Source organism: Protopterus annectens, chromosome 3.part0, assembly GCF_019279795.1.
Source record: "Protopterus annectens isolate FY-2018-M chromosome 3.part0, PAN1.0, whole genome shotgun sequence".
NCBI lineage: Eukaryota > Metazoa > Chordata > Ceratodontiformes > Protopteridae > Protopterus > Protopterus annectens.
In genome coordinates, this window is record NC_056731.1 from 1652521909 (window position 1) to 1652539215 (window position 17307).

General features: G+C 36.7%; 1 protein-coding gene across 3 annotated transcripts in view; it reads right to left on the reverse strand.

Annotated features, from left to right (window-relative positions):
- Positions 1–17307, reverse strand: part of DPYS (dihydropyrimidinase) — a 779854-nt gene that overhangs the window by 75366 nt on the left and 687181 nt on the right. For all 3 annotated transcript variants that reach the window (XM_044065690.1, XR_006364014.1, XR_006364013.1), the window contains one exon: positions 2915–3030. In XM_044065690.1, coding sequence (XP_043921625.1) covers positions 2944–3030 — 87 coding nt within the window. In that variant the 3' untranslated portion in view covers positions 2915–2943. The remainder of the gene's footprint in view (positions 1–2914; positions 3031–17307) is intronic.

Sequence of the window (17307 nt, forward strand, 5' to 3'; positions counted from 1 at the left end):
AATAATTCAACACTGCTTCAAAAAATTCTGTGCAGATGCCATTTAGTTAACTGCAGTTTCACTTTTATGTTTACTATTTTTAATAATTTTATCAGTCATTCTCACATTTTTTATGTCAAGTCTTTGTTTTACAAATTCTTCTAAATTACTGTGCACACGCACACATGCACATGCGTGTGCACACACACACACACACACACACACACACACACACACACACACACACACACACACACACACACACACACACACACACACACACACACACACACACACACAGACACACACACACACACACAGACCACTTGGTGTATACATATCTATCTATGACTTTATCAATGCTAAATCAGCTTGGGTTACTAGTCTGCCCTTAGCCAATCATTTCCAATTCCAGAGCTAATTCTGTTTTATAAGAGAATCAGCCAAGGCAACACATTTTCACTGTTGTACTCCATGCTTAAGATTAGCAAGAGGTGTGTTGGTCTAGGGGGTATGATTCTCACTTAGAGTGCAAAGGGCTCCATGTTCAAATCCGAGAAAAGCCCAGTGTTTGGGATTGGCATAATGGTTAAAGTATTTACATCACAGACACAAGGTACATGGTTTGATGCACCACTTGGGAAGTATAGCTAGTCTTAAAAAGGTCCCCTGGGGGTCATTAGTCTAGTAATCTGCAGGATCCTGCACTAACACTGCATTACACTGTAGCGTGTCTGTGTGTGGTAGGGATTCTCTGCTCTAACTTCCCCACATGTTAAAAATGAGATGTCATGAGAGGAGAGCAGTTTTAAACAAAGTAAATATTACTTTAATATGCACAAATAATGATCTTTCTTCATTTGTTTCTTCTTAGTAGATTGATAATTTCAATTTACAGCATTGGATTTGTCTCTCAACAAGCCATCGCCTACTCTGTCTGTGCATGAATCTCACAACTGTTTGTTTCATAAAACTAGACAAGTAAAATAGACATTGGATTTTGCTTGCAAGGCATGTTTGGCATGAGATGTTTCACTGTGATGTTTTGGACATGACTTACCACACATGGACTGAAATCAGAAACCTTCACATCTGTGCACATAATTTCATTGAGTGAAGCAATGTAAACTACCCAATAATATTTAGCTATGCTGAGCAGACTGCCTTAACATTTCTGTCTATATAGCTAAACGTCATACCTAAGCCCTTTGCACTACAATATTTTCATTTATTTACTTCAAAGTGCCTATACCTTAATTTTAACAACTTGCATTCCCATCCAGAAAATATCTGTTGTTATAAAATAAGTATGAGTTCAAAATTAAAAGAAAAGCATCAGATTAAAGCTTATGCGTTGCCTTTTAGGGAAATTAGCACTAAAACTGAAAAGGAAATAATTTTAATTAAGTGCTGTTGATGACAAACAAAGGTAAGTGATTTGTGCACACTGATAAAAGTGTAACAACACAATTTTAGAAAAACTGAAACTGAGAAAATCAGATATATCTATTTACTGTAAACTGTAAACTAAAAGGTAACTTTTATGCAAAGTTTTTTCCTGTTACTACCCCTTTGTGTATTAAAAATCCATAACCTTTCTTCTCTGTCACAGAGGATTACAGTAGCTTCACAAGTATACAGGTGGTGTGTTCTAAACTGAAAGAAACAGAGAACATAGATTTGGGCCTTGGGAGGGCCTTTGTCTTGCCAGCATCTCAGACTGATTTCTATTGGCCTTGGTTACCGCAGTATGAAGTATAGCTTCTGTATTTTTCCCTGTGATATCAGCCACAAAGACCATGCTAAGAATGCCTAACTTATTACATGCTCAGCATTTACTGGAAACAATTAAGCACCACCTACACCTCTGAAAGAAGTTAGAGAATGCTGGCCACCAGCAATTAATTCTTACTTTTACCTTCATGCTCTTAAGTCACGTGAACTGGTAGTATAACATGACATGGGCCACTGACATCACTAACAACAATCTCGTTTTGATTGCAGTAGTCCACTGATTCCATTTTTTTGTTATTCTTTCTCAAATTTATATCTTGTGATTTTTCTTTTCTTTTTTTTTTTTTTTTTTTTTTTTTGCTACATCATAAATGTAACTAGAAATAAACTTTAGATATCAGATTTTAGTTAGGGTTTTCATTCAAAGTGCAATGATTATGTGACTTAAGCTTTTGTTTAAATTGATTGTTACTACATTTGATTCTTAATGCCTGAAGAAGGACTTGTATTCTGCACAAAGGGAAGCACTAGCAGTTTGAATTAAATAAACATTTAAATTTTTATATGATTTATTTGGCATTCTGGCAGCTTCTTGCTACTGTGGTTAATTTCAAGTTTTAAGTTTTTTATTCCATGTGTGGCTTTGCCTTCCACATGGATGTTTTTTTTTTAATCATAAGTACAAAATGCAATTTTTTCAGTCTTAACCACATTCCTTTATTTCTTCACCTGTGACAGCCCCCTACAAAGCCTCACCACAACTTCTCAATGAATCAATCACAAGCAATCAACTAATAAGAAATCAGTGCTTTTTGCAAAGAGGAAAACTGCTCTGCACCTTCCTTGTGGAGTTCTTTATGTACTAAAGTAATACCTGTTGAAGATGTCTATGCTTACAGAACAACAATACTGCTGCTGTCCCATTTACACAATGGTAAATAGCGTCAGTGACTTGTAAAATCAATGAGATGTAACTCAAGTTGCTATTCATGAGGTTTGCATTTTGTTGACAAGTAGAGAATTTACATCTTCAAAACTGTTAATTATTGTTCTGTTACATATGTACATAAAATAAGGTACTGTTAACAAGAAGAGCATGCAAGAATGAGGGATCCTGAACATCACATGTATAATGTGACTAATGCATTTAAACTGCATTGCTGAAATGATAACAAAATAATGATCTCCATAGTAATGTTACCCAAAAAAAGGAAATGACGACTCAGTGATTTAAAGGATTGCTGTAATCTTGGCTGGAATCACTGTTACCACATCCCCTTTATACGGCTCTCTTCTAACAGGCTTTGGCTTGCAAACCTACATGGAAAAATAATGATTTGATCAGATTTTGTATGCTCTGAAATGCCGGTCATTTTACATTTGACGCTGGCTTAATTTTAATCCCATTCACCACAAATCTGTTTGACAAACTTCTTAAGAGAAATCAAATGATACTTAGATGTCGATAACAAATAAAACTAATATAACATGCAGGTTATTTATACAAGGTTATTATACTTCTGTACTGCACAGCTTATAAACAAAAGGATTGTGTCTAGAACTAGGGATGTCTTTACTCAGTCCTCATTAGGCCAATCATTAAATATAATGACACATGCAACAACTGGAATGCCCACAGAAATATTTTGCTAACAAGATACAAGGCCTAAACAACATGTCCTACATGCACCAACTCAAAGCCCTGTCATTATACTTGGTATTTTACAGATTAAGTGGTGACCTGTGTTTGGCATGCAAGGCATCCTCCCGACCCATTACTGATGGATTTACTGCACATCAGTAAATCAAAAGAATGTAAATCTCTTCTGCAACACTGACACAATAGTCTGATGGGACAGGTGTATTTAGCAGAGAATACAGCTGCTATGGAACAGACCCCCTGTCACATAAAACAGAGTTCATCCATGTCCATTTTTAAGCTAAATTTAGATCTATGGATGGGAAACAGAAAATTTGTTTCCTGTATTGCTAATGGATATTAGCTTTCTTAAATGCTTTATCCCATGCATGGTCTCCTCAAATTATCTATGGTATGATCCCATTTATTCCTCATTAAGGATAATGTATAATTGTCAACCATGCGATGGGTAAGGCCAATCTATAAACAAATAAGATAGGTTATTTCAAGCACAAAAAGGGAAATTGGGCAGGCTTAAAATGGCCCACAAGGTCAGTTAGCTTAGGACTTACCTATGAACCTATAAATATAATGGAGTTTATATAAATAAAATAAACATACTCCTATGTAATTGAAATGGGAATATCAAGAAAAGGTTGGGTGAATGCAATAACCACGTTTGACATTATCATTGCTTTTGAACAAAAACAATTACAACTGAGTTCCTTGTGGAATACGCTCTCTGTAAAACTCATTCACTGTAAAATGACGTGATTCATAATTTAGGCTTAGCTGAAGTATAATTGTAAACTTTTCGAAAAACATGAGGAAAAAAAGAAATTTGAAGCTGGACTTGACAGTAATGTTTCACATTTCTTTGAAATGCACTGATAGTAAAGGGATGTAAATTATTCAGACTAACATTATGAAAACAGGATTGTGCAGTGACAAAAGTGCATTTGAGAGAAATCAGATTACTTCTAATTAACGTGCAACAAATAGACTTGTGCAAATAAAGCATTTGATAGTCCGAGAACAGCCTGTCTAGGTTTCATGAGTTTCATGTTTGTATTTATTTTTTAAAATCTATTGCTTGCTTGCTTGTATGTGATCTGCATTAGTTGTCTGACCCAGCATAGATCCTTTTCAGACATGACCTTGGCCAATCACAAAGTTTATAGAAATGAAAAATGACATTCCATCCATTTCCAATAACTCACCTTATTCTTTACAGAGATAGAGAATACATCATTTAGGCAGACAGCAGGCAAAAGGTATTGAAGATCACTATGGATTTAACAATGATCAATCACAGAAGGCACACCTATACAGTCACCTGCATACTGCATGCTCAGTTATGGACATTAGTTAACATTTAATTACTCATATGTGGAAATAACAAACTTCTCAACTTGTGTAACATCTTGCATATGTTATATGCCCACTATCAATATTTATATAAGAGTCATCTATTTAGATATGCTCATTGCAATCTTTATGGTACTGGTAATTATAATCTCAGTATAGTTATACTGATATATGGCACTGGTGATTATAATCTCAGTATAGTCAGTGGCGGCTGGTGACTTCAAATTGAAGGGGGGCTGCAGGAGACAGCTGAATGGGTGGGGCCAATGGGAAAGGGTGCGGCCAACTAGAAAGGGGAGGAGCTATGCTCAAAAACCACAAAACTGGAACTTTAATCAAATACGTTGCCCTGGGTGCCAAACCATCATTATGAGAGTCCAATCAAGACAAAATGAAGTGTAGAAGAAAAAAATATTTCAATGCATTGGCTGCATGACAGCTTATTTAATATCTAGATGGAAACAAAAAGGTTGTGAGGCATGAAAAAATAAATTACTTTTTGAATACACTACTGAATTGCCAGTCAAAATCAAGTACAAGACAAACAAACAGCACAAATCTCAAACCACTTCTTCTTGCACTGCAGTTCTAATTATAATTTATATTCAGCTTTATAAAAAGTACCAAGTAACATGCTGAAAGTAGCAATGATACCCCCCCCCACTTGTAAAAATGTTTTTTATCCAAAAAATACCTGCTGCCTGACAACTATCTACTTGTTTCATTGGGAAAACATCATCAAAATAAAAAATGAACAGCAGACGAGAGACAAGCTCAAGATAACTTACTTAAAGGATTACTGCACAGGTTATGGACCACCCTTGATAGATTGGCATTCTGTTTAGTTTATGGGTAAAGCCTGCAAAGATGATGGCAAGGCTCCAACAAAGGTAATGAGCTTCTTAAATTACTGTAATCCTGTCCTTTATTACAAATACTGTCATATGCATTTCAATACCCAAGGCTTATACATTATCTAGTTATGTAAGTATTCTCTGCAAAGTAACAACAAAAAGGCTTTCAATGTTGGTAATTCTTTAACAGTAAGCTTGCTTGCATCTTACAGTCTCAGACAAGCTTACCCGATGGTCATGAAATCATTGCTACTTAAACATAGAGCAACAGGCACTTTCTGAATAATATGAAGCATAACCAGCAGTATATAAATATGACAGAAAACCAGAACATTCTGCAAAATCAAGCAAGACAGATGAAAAGCCACTGTAGTACTTGTGTCTACATTGGATGGGGGGGTTACTGTGCACACTTACACTGCATAACTGCTCCTTGCCTTGCTTGGACACATCCAGAGTCACTACATGGGGGAGTTGGGTGCAACAAGTATGTCACAACTTGAAATGTCTCTGGCTGACTGCAATGGCCCTGACACATTTGTCATACCTCTCAACCTCAGAGCAAGGAATCTGGACAAAGTCAGGCCCAAAATTAAGGACAATATTTAAATATTGTTCTTATAAACTTTCTAATAGAATAGTAGGTCTTGCATTAGTATAAATTTTCTGAAGGGTATGAAATCTGAAACTAAAATGTCTGTCATTATTTTCTTACTTCAGTCTTTGCCACTAATTTGCCAGAAAACTACAATTTAATGAAAAATGGACCAAAAATGTGATGAAAAATATAAAATAGCCACACAATACAGCTGGGAACCTGTCAAAGAAGGGACACTTTTTAATATTAGCACTGTTAGCTTGAGCAGCTGACAAAATAAACAAATCTACATGCATTTCTGAAATAAAAGTAATCTATAACTCTGATTATTACAGTTATTTATTAATTGTAAACCCTCCATGTTTTCTTCCAAAATTGACATTTTGCAGAGGGATTAGAGGGAGAGCAATATTTTGAGCCAAAATCGGGAACAGTTGAAAGGTTTGCATATGCCCAATTCTATAAAGCAATTTCTACGTACCTTTCAACCTGTTAACGCAGGAAATCTGGACAAGGCCAAATATATTGGGGGAACATAGAAACAGTACTAAAAGTTGCTTTTGTATAAACTTAGTTGATAGAACAGGTCTTGTTTAGCATGCATTTTCCTGAAGGTTATGAAGTCTGAAACTCAACCTCTGTCATTATTTAGTGACTTAATTCCTAAATGATTTGCCAGAAAACCACAAATTTTATGAGGGACAAACCAAATAGAAGAAGCAAAAATCTATTCATTCTGTGAAAATCTGGACAGTTGAGAGGTATAGTTCAGCTGAGCTAGGGCTGTCTGAGTTTGCCATCCTTCCCCCTCACAAAATCATGATCGAATGGAGCCACCACCTGCAGCCATTCCAATGTCCCATTACTTGGCTATTTTGCCCCATTTACCATAAACACTGCAATGTGCATACTGCTTTACTTCTACGATGATTTGGATTTTATTTGAAAGTTGTATTTTGTATTTTACAGCACAAACACTAAAACATCTACTAAACAAAGCAATGCAGTCTCACAATGAAAATAGACTTAGCATTAAAACTCAGCCCTTGAAACTCACATTCATTGAAACAGCAGTGAAATCCACATTCAAAGAAAATGCATTTAGGTAGTATAAAGATTAACTTTGGGCTGTTTTCAAATGATAGGCCCCTTGCACACAAAAACATACATGTGTTGTATGATACACCTTCCTGATTGTATTAAATTATATTCCTTGTATAATACAGTACAGTTGTTAGAGGGTGTTTTAAATTTGTTTTGAACATTTTTCCAGTAAACAATGAAACAAATACATGCACCAATAATGACAAAACTGCCCAATTGAGAACATTTCCATCATAAAAAAGTCTTCTCAGACTTATACAATACACCAGTATCAGTAAATATGCACAATCTCTGCAGAAGTCATCTAAATAATTCCACATTAAAGAGATCTGTAACTAATGAAGAGGTTGCTGCTAGCAAACAACTTCCCCTGAGGAATAAATTGCCTATATTACATAAAAAAATGATACGCTAGTAATATTGCAATAGGAAATGGATGGCAATCTGATAACAGGTTCATAGTTAGTATCTTTACCAAAGAGGACATTCTCCATACAGCAGCATCCAGCCCTTGTGGGAGTAGGGCCCACAGCCTTCTGCATCGAAAGCAAGTATACAACCTGCTGTGCTATTAACAATGCAAGCTGACTCAGCATAAGCAGCACTAAACTTCTCTTCCCCTGCAACTCTCAGCCCCTTTTAAAATCTACTTAATACTCAACTGTATCTCAACTTCGCAGCACAAGAAATCTGGAAAAAGCCAAAATGTATTGGGGGGAGGGGACAAAAGAACAAAAAACAGGGACACATTAAACATTGCTTGTATAATCTTGGAAAGTTGGTAGAATAAAATGCTATATTACCACCATACATTTAACTGCCCAGTCTTGGACCCAGGTCCTTGTGCAAACCAGTCAAAGCAACATACCACTATACCAAATCAGCTGCTTTGTGAAAGAGAGGAGGACTGAAACTTAAATGGCTATCATTTAGTGAATTCAGTTCTCACCATAGCTGTCAATCTCTTAGCACAAAACACCTGGACAAACCCAGTAATGAGGGAATACAGCCCTCAAGCATAGTCAGTGAATTCAGTTCTTGTTATAGCTCTCAAACTTAGCACAAAAACCCTGGACAAAGCCAATAATGGGAGAATACAGTCCCAAAAATAGGGACACATTTCAAATATTCATCTTATAAACGTAGAAAATTGCTAGTATAAAAGGTTTTGTGTTACTATGTACTTTCTGAAGACTATGAAGTCTGAAATTCAAATACCTGTCAATTTTATTTATTTAACAGTTGTTAACCAATAAAGTCTGACGGAACAAAAAATAATTTTCAGCATAGGCCGAGGGAGAAATACTGCAGACACATGTAACCAGACGAAACTCCACAAACTATTGAACAGAAGGAAAAGCAATACAGCTCACAGGTGCACCAGTACTGTTTATTAAGCGCTTTTGTCTTCAGACACATGTCTTTGTAACATGGGAGGACACCAGAGCAAACCCACAGAAACACAGGGAGGAGATGCAGACTCCACACAGAAGGCACCCCAGCAAAGAATCAAACCAGACAATCTCTAGCTGTGAGGCAACAATGCTACCACTGCACTATCAAAGCAAACCCACACAAACATCAGGAGGGCTTGTAGATTCCATGTAGAAGGCACCCTAGTCAAGGATCAAACCTGAGATCTTGCAGCTGGGAGTCAATAATGCTACCACTGTATCATCAAATATCTCAAAATGTAAGTATTCAGAAACCACATATGTTATGAGGAACAGAACAGAGCAAAATATGAGTCTCTTTTCAAACATAAAAAATGTGCTGAAAAAGTTCATTCCTTTTTATATCAGAAACAAATGCAGTATAAAGGCAATAACAGAATGTCTATTTCTGCTGGTTATAATTTAGTGACAGTTTACATTGCTGATATTAACACTGAATCAGGCAGATCAAGGACATCAAACAGCGAGCTAATCAGTTATTTGTGCAAAACACCAAAATCAGAATCACAATTGCTTTCTGGGGAAAATATTTAGTTTGCTTTAGAAGAAATAAATTAAACACACATACCTGCATGCACTACACACACACACACAAACACATGCACAGTCTTTCCTTGCCAGAATGGTATCTATCACTTCTTTTTTAATGCACTCTATAATGATACTTTGATTAGTTACTCAGATTGAAAAGAACCAGTAAATCCACAGTAGAAGAATATTACAAATGGTTATATTGGCTGCATTTTTCGTCAGAAGTTGTGGAAATATATGCAATCAGATGCAAACAAATATATCTTATACTTCACCTGAGCAAATTTCTAATTTATAGCCTGAATTTTTTCATAAACTATGGTGTGTTTGCAAAAGATTTTTAAGTGCTACATATGTATTCCAATTACTATTACATATACACATTTGTATAATAGAATAATAACTAAACTGCCAAAAGGAGCAGTCCATAGTTCTTTAAGTATAAGTACCCTGCAATGGCACATATGTAAAATAAATCTCAGAGGCTACACAGCTTGCTTGAATTTGCACAGGAATGCATGTGTTACTAATTACAAGTTTGTACATGTGCAATAATACACACACACACACACACACACACACACACACACACACACACACCCTTGTTGTTCCTGCCAGTGATCCTGTTCAATTCCTTGTACATGAAGTCTCGCCAGAACAATCCATAAATGAAGTCAACGGTCCCTGCAGCAGAATCCCGCAAAGTAATACACATCCACAAGTAAATGAAATCAACGGTCCCTGCAGGGAAGTCTCGCCAAGTAAACAGCCAATCTCTAAAGTCAACTGCAGCAGAATCCCGTGAGAGCACCTCCTTGCCTGTAGACGTCGCAGTCAGATCCCCTTCCAGTCTATGCAGTTTCAGCTGCATAGACTTCTGGATATTTCAAGTAAAAAATGTTGATATTTCAATCTGGACTGCTGGTGAGGCAGTCAGGATTCTGTGGGCATGCTCCAGACTGTCTCACCAGCAGTCTGAGTATCAGGGAAACATGTGAGTGCGCATGCACGATGTCCGGGACTCGCATATTTTTTTTTTTAGTTTATTTATTTATTTATATTTGTTGACCGGGAGTATCCGACTGGATGTAGGTCCATTTTCAGCGGAAGCCCGGGGAGAAAAGCTTTTTTTTAGTTATTCTTTTATTTCATTTAGTTATTTTCTTTTTTGTTTTGATTTCATTTTATTTATTTATTTGTTTTATAGATGGGAGGGCTGCAGTCCTGCAGACCAATAGCACGAGCCGCCCCTGAGTATAGTTATACTGATATATGGTACTGGTGATTATAATCTCAGTATAGTTATACTGATATATGGTACTGGTGATTATAATCTCACTATAGTTATACTGATATATGGTACTGGTGATTATAATCTCAGTATAGTTATACTGATATATGGTGCTGGTGATTATAATCTCAGTATAATTATACTGAAATATGGTACTGGTGGTTATAATCTCAGTACAGTTATACTGCTATAAAGGAATTAGTCATGTTATATGTGCAGTTGGTTATGGAGTTCAACCTAACCATTTGCAAGTACTTTTTTACTGAAAGAGCAGTGAATAAATGGTATGAAGAGAGAACTGTAGCATCACAGAGTCTTCCAAGCATGCCTGGGAAGGGCAGTGAAGAATAAAAAGGCCAGAGAAGGAGCAAATAAAAGATAACTGTTACAAATATGGGGCAGATTACACAGATAACTAACCTTTTCTGCTACCACAATTATGCAATGGTAGTAGGTGATCCAGGTAGTCTGCTAAACAGATAACATAAGGAAATCAGACTTAAAATAGTAAGACATAAGAAAGATTAACAGGGAGAGGGAAAAACAGAAAGTTGAAGTATATCTCGCAAGGTATGTAGGGTATCTATGCAACATTAAAAATAGGTGTTTTAAGCGAGAGATGTAGACTAGAATATAAAAGGCAGAAGATCCTAAGTTTATATTAGGCTCACAGCTGGAGAACCATCAAGAAGCTTAGCCCCATCCCCCATGCAGTGGTAAAAGCTAATTTCCTTGGAAAAGAAGAACATTTGCATTAACGCCAGGCTTGAACCTGCAGTAATCCTTCCAATCAGAGGATGAAGGAATGTATCACATCAATGTAAGAGATGTAGACAGAAGGTAAGATAGGAAAAAGAAAGGAATACTTAAAATAACATGTATACAATCATGGCAAAAAGAGTAACATTTTGATTTTGTGTATAGAGATTAATTAAGGCACTTCTGTATGTTTTATGCTCTATGTACAGAATGCATGTCAAAATAATGAAACTGCAAATGGTGAATCCCATAAAAGTGCAAAACTGAAGAACACTACCACTAATAATGAAACCTGGTAATCTTGACACCACAAACAAGAAATGACAAATAAATGTGGATATGTAATGATACTTAAACAAAAGAGTACACTTTGATAAGTGTTTTTTGCAGGATCTTCTACATGTTTTCATTTGAGGCACCTTTCCCTAAACCCTTCTTAATTTAATATGCTAACTCCGTGGTTTTGCCCTACACTCTTCTTAATTTAATATGCTAACTCCTTGGCCACTTACTTGTGAGGTAATAACAAATACACTGCAAGTGCTTGTGTAATTTAAACATCTTTCCACTTCTGTAACGCTACCATTAAACCTTTTGATATTACTGCAGTTCATCATACATGTTATAATATGTTACAGAACATGACTTTCAACAACATGACCATACATATTGTTCCCCTACCTAAAACAGCTGCAGATTGCATGTTTTCTGAAGAACAGTAGGAGATGGTTCCTTTATAATCTCAGTTTATTGAGTTCCTAAGGTCTGCTGTTAGAAAATTACACAACGATGGTTGTAAGGAAGAAAACGCTCTTATACTTTTGCTTGAGATTAGTTTTTGGTCAGACGACTGTAATAGTGTAATTTAATAAACCAACATGCACAGTATTTCTCATAAAGCAGCTTGAAAGTCAGTAGGTTTAGAGGAAAAATCAATTATTTTGTAGAAAACACACTCATGCTTGAATACCCTAATGTCCTGAATTATTCAAATAGCTGATTATTTAAAAAGTAGAACTTTTAAAAAGTTTTCATGGCAGGAAGGTAAAACCATGGCACAGAATTAGTTACTCACTGCCTACTGGAGTCTAACTTAAAATAGTTTTTGAAGGAAAATAAAATCAAGTAGTGCCAGGTCAACATTAGATCAAATCTCTTACCTTTCATTTGAACCAAACATTATAGCCTCAACAGGATTGCAAAATATGATACTAGAATTCTGATGTGCAAGGAAGTTACCCACTTAAAGCAAATTCAAGAGAGGTGCATAGTTAGTAATAATCTGGACTTGCCTTGTTTACAATTAGTGTTTGAGGACGCAGATTACAGTCTGCTTGAGTGTAATAATTAATGCAGAAAACACCACTCATTATTTTAACAGAAATGCAGTTAAAGAATATACAACTTCACGCCTCTTCAGGAGGAATGCACTTTGGAGAGAAACACAGAAGGAAGAGTGACTTACTGTTGGCCACTTGCCACCTGCTTCATAGGCGCCAGTTTGGGATTAATGCTTCTCCTTTGCTTCTGGTGAGCAAAGGAGCAGAAGGGCATGGATTTGTGCTGGTTTCTGACTGGGCAGTGTCTATTGGGCTTCAATGAGTGCATTGTTTACAGATTTTGAGAAAAACTCCTCAGGGCTTTGGGGCAGCTTGTCTATCTGTTGCATCCAACCGTCTAGCTGTTGTAGGTTATATCTAGGGTGTAAGGTCAGATTTCACTTGTTAGACAAAAATACAGTATTCTCTCTGCATAAGTCTAGAAATGCAACCATATTAAAGTAGGCTTTCACAGTTTGCATACAGTTTCAGTAAATGCACTTTCAATCAGTGAAAATAATCTTCAGTCAAAAATACTGATAAGAACAGAATGTGCAGTACACTGACAACAAATAGATCATCCTATCTGGATGGTACAAGACTTGAGAAACAAGGTTAAAGAGGTGTATAGATTATTAGGAAACATGTCAGATTCAGTTAGTTAAGTTAATTTGTTTTGGACTGATATGCAGGAAGTCAGTGCAGTACAGACACTTGAGTATGAGTGCAGAAGGCAGGTCAAATACCCAGCATTCCAGAATATGAATTATACTATTCAGGAGGAAAGGAATATGAGGAATATGAGTGCAGAAGCTACAGACTATTTCAGTTTATCAGTACTGTTACTGGAGACAGTATATGGATATTGTTGGCATCTACCACCACTGCACATAATAAAGCATTGTTAACCAAACTACAGTGTTTGCAGACTTTATTCTGAAAGGTACAAGAGGATTTGGCCCATAAAGGAAAGACCAGCACCTGTTCAGCACAAGTTTGTGTAATTAACAGATAAAGACATTCATTCCAGTCTCATTTCAGTTTCTTCCAGTTATTCCCAGTTCATACCAGTATTCAACGTTCATATCAATTCATATATAGTGTAGCTACCAAAAGAAAACTACAGTAAATACAGCCTACTCAACAACAGCTCAGTTAATACTACTTCTTAGGAAGCAGCTTGGGATTAATGCTACTCTTTTCCTTCTGTGAAAGAAGGAGCAAAAGGATCACTGATTCCTAGCCGCATGCATCCATGTTGAGACCAATACTGTTTCCACTATCAAACAGGTAGCACCTCTAGTAATCAACTGTAAGCACCTAGAATCATGAATTTGTACTTTCCAAGCTTGGTTGAAATAAGCAGCCTGAGACAATGTAGCAGTTGTCTCCTGTTTGCTGATGACTATCTACTACTTAAATAAAATGATACAGCATGTGACCGATACAGTTATTTACTGCTGTCGGAGGCAAAACTATCACAAGAAGACAATACAAATAATAACACCACACTAAACCTATTACAAACACATCAGATCAAATATATAGCTCTACGTATACTGAGGCTTTTAAAAGTAACCTAACTAAACCAGAAAGGCCTCCTAAATGTAACCTGAGAAACAAATATTATCAGCAACCTCACAAACACACAACACAGGCAACACCCACCTTTAAACATACATCTAAGAGTCACAGTGTCTCAGTTCAAAAGCCTGTAAAGCATCCATATGACAATGGCATAGTACATGTGGGTGTACATGACTTGAGATGTACCTCTCTGGACTATATGAACAGAGACATGATGGAGCTGTCAGAATATGTGCCTGAAGCAGGTGTGAACCTAACCTTGAACAGCATTTTACCATCACCAAGAATTATGTCGCTATACTGACAAAAGATTATTGACTTCAACAATTGGCTTAACTTTTAGTGCCATTCAAAGGAGTCCAATATATAGCAGCCTGGGAGGAGATGGATGATGGTAGACAGTCTTAAGAGCTTTGCTAGGGATGGCCTGCACCTGCTTCCCCCTCAAGGCTTCTCTATATAAACGTGTCCATCCCCATATTGCCTTTTTTAGGCAATGTCAGTCCTCAAAAAGCTTCCAACATAAAACAAAATCTGAATAAAATAAAGGTATTGCTGCTCAATGTTAGTAATGTTAACAAAAACACAATTTTCTATAAGTACTCCTAACCCTGGAAAACATTGATATATGCACTGTCACAGAGACCTGGTTCAAGACAATTGAGAGTACCCCATGAGTGCAAGGTTTCAATATGTACCACACATTCATGCCCAGCATGCTAGATGAAGGGACTAAATGCAATGGGATCTCCATATTTGTAAAAACAATGATCTAGAACTTCTCATTGTCCAGTTTACCATTAATAAAACCTGTTATCAAATCATGGCTAACTATAGGACCCCTTCTTTGTCTCCCTCAACCCATAATTCTCACCTAATTAGTATGGAGTCCCTAAGCATTAAGCCAACTATCATTCTCCTAAGAGACCAACTACCCTTCCATTAACTGGTAGAAGTATACATCCTTTAGCATGCATCCTCAGAGATTTCTGGACTTCATCAATACAAACTCTCTAGACCAGTTAGTCTGCACACCAGTCAAGGGTGAGAAAATATTGGAAATGGTCCACATTGATATGGGAGAGCTCTGAGACCTAGCAATTGAAACTTACTCCCTGTATGGTCAGATTGGACCACAAATTAGTCACATTCACCTTAAGACTGAAGTCAGCAAACACTCTCCAAAGAGAACTCAAGAAATTAGGGTGGGCTGCTCTACTTCCTCCAAAAGACCTGTCACTTGAGCCACTATTCTTTGGCATTTACTTCATGGAGGGCAAAACTACTTCTATGGGTTTATGACTGACCATGCTTGCAGATGACTGTAAACTTGGTGCCATCATAAACTCCCCAAAGGTCACCAAGATCCTACAAGAGAGCCTTTTTCAAACTAATACCTGGTGTCAAAACTAAAATTAAATACCAAGAAATATATACTAGTATTATTCAGCAAGCAAGAAGTCCCTTGCAGTTATCACTTTGACAACTCACCACTAAAAAATGATCCAGTAGTTAGGGACCTGGGAACCTATGCATACAAATAATTGTCCTTTGATCAACATGTATACACTATTGTAAGAAAGTCTTTTTATTTCACAATTTATTACTAATGGGATGGCTTCCAGGTCCAGGGATGTCCAGGGATGTGACCATTCTGCAGTATTCTGTACTCATCAGGGTAAACAATGAGTATAGTGCCCCCTTCAGTGTGCATCTGTCCAGACATCTAACACAACTGGAGTGCCCACAACACTTTCTAAGAAAATCAAGGGCTTAAATCATAAAAATTATGTAGACCATCTCAAAGCTTTGTACCTCTTCTCTGTATCATACAGGCTATTGAGAACCAGTCTCGGCTTCATCTACACAGCCTCAACAGACCTTATTCTGTCAGCCCTACTGCACATTTGCAAATCTATGGGAGCATAAACACCCACTTGAGACATTTCTTTTGCAACATAAATAAAACATGTTGGCTGGATAGATATATATGGTAGAGCAATCTAATTTAAAATACCAAAATGCCATAACGTCAACTTAACAGAACATCAAGATAAAAACCATGAAACTTTACATTACCAAACGTTCACATCACTGTAATTTTTCACTGTGAATGGAGGCAGTAGGTCAACATGGTGAACTTTGCCCTTTTCTCCACTGTAATGTGATGTCAGATTTGGTATATTGTTTGGGGGGTGTGAGGGGCTGTGGGTTTGTGTGGGGTGAAGCCCTCCACTTGGGTGCATTTTATTTGCTTTGTTTTGTTTTTTTTTTTTTTTTATGTACTGTTGGCCAAGGGTTTAATTATGTGGTGAAAAAGTATGGTGATGTGAACCTTCGGTAATGTAAAGTTTTGTGGTTTTCGTCTCGATGTTCTGTAAGTTGACATTATGGAATTTTGGTATTTTAAAGTAGAACCACGGTAGAGAATACCACTTGTTTAGAATTGCTTTCTTTTCCACATAAAGCAAAGTACTTCTCTTAAACTTTTCAAACATAATCTGAATGAATGGATAGGTACCTGAAAAATTCTCCCCTTGGTTTAACATCCTTGTTCTGCTTTTCTCTGGATTATTTGTACTTAAAATATAAAGGCTAAAAACTTGATGGGAATGAATGGGTAGGCTTCTAAAAATTCGTATTGATCAATAGCCTAGTAAGTACCTATGAACGTATGAATCGATGCACTTGAAGTTGAACTTGGATCAAAGTAATATGGTCAGAGACATCCATGCTAGTCAACTAATTTTAAGGTTTAATAATCTGTAAAATGAGTTATAGAAATGTTTAAACAAAAAGCTTTGCCAACAGCACCTCAGTCTCAGTGAAGATGTGGATATTGATATTTCTCACTGGAAACAGGGGATCCCAAGAGCGAGAGGTGGATGCTCATGCCTATCTAAAATGTAATTAAATCAGTCAATAGAGCAGACAGGCTAAATGGTCATGACAAGTACAGGAAAAAGAGCAGATCTTAAAGAAATTTAAGAACACAAAAGCTGAAAACAAGTCACATTATGGACTAAAGTTTAGGTCAGGTACAGAGATTAGAGAGAATGGTTTATATGGCATGACAGTAACAAGACTCTG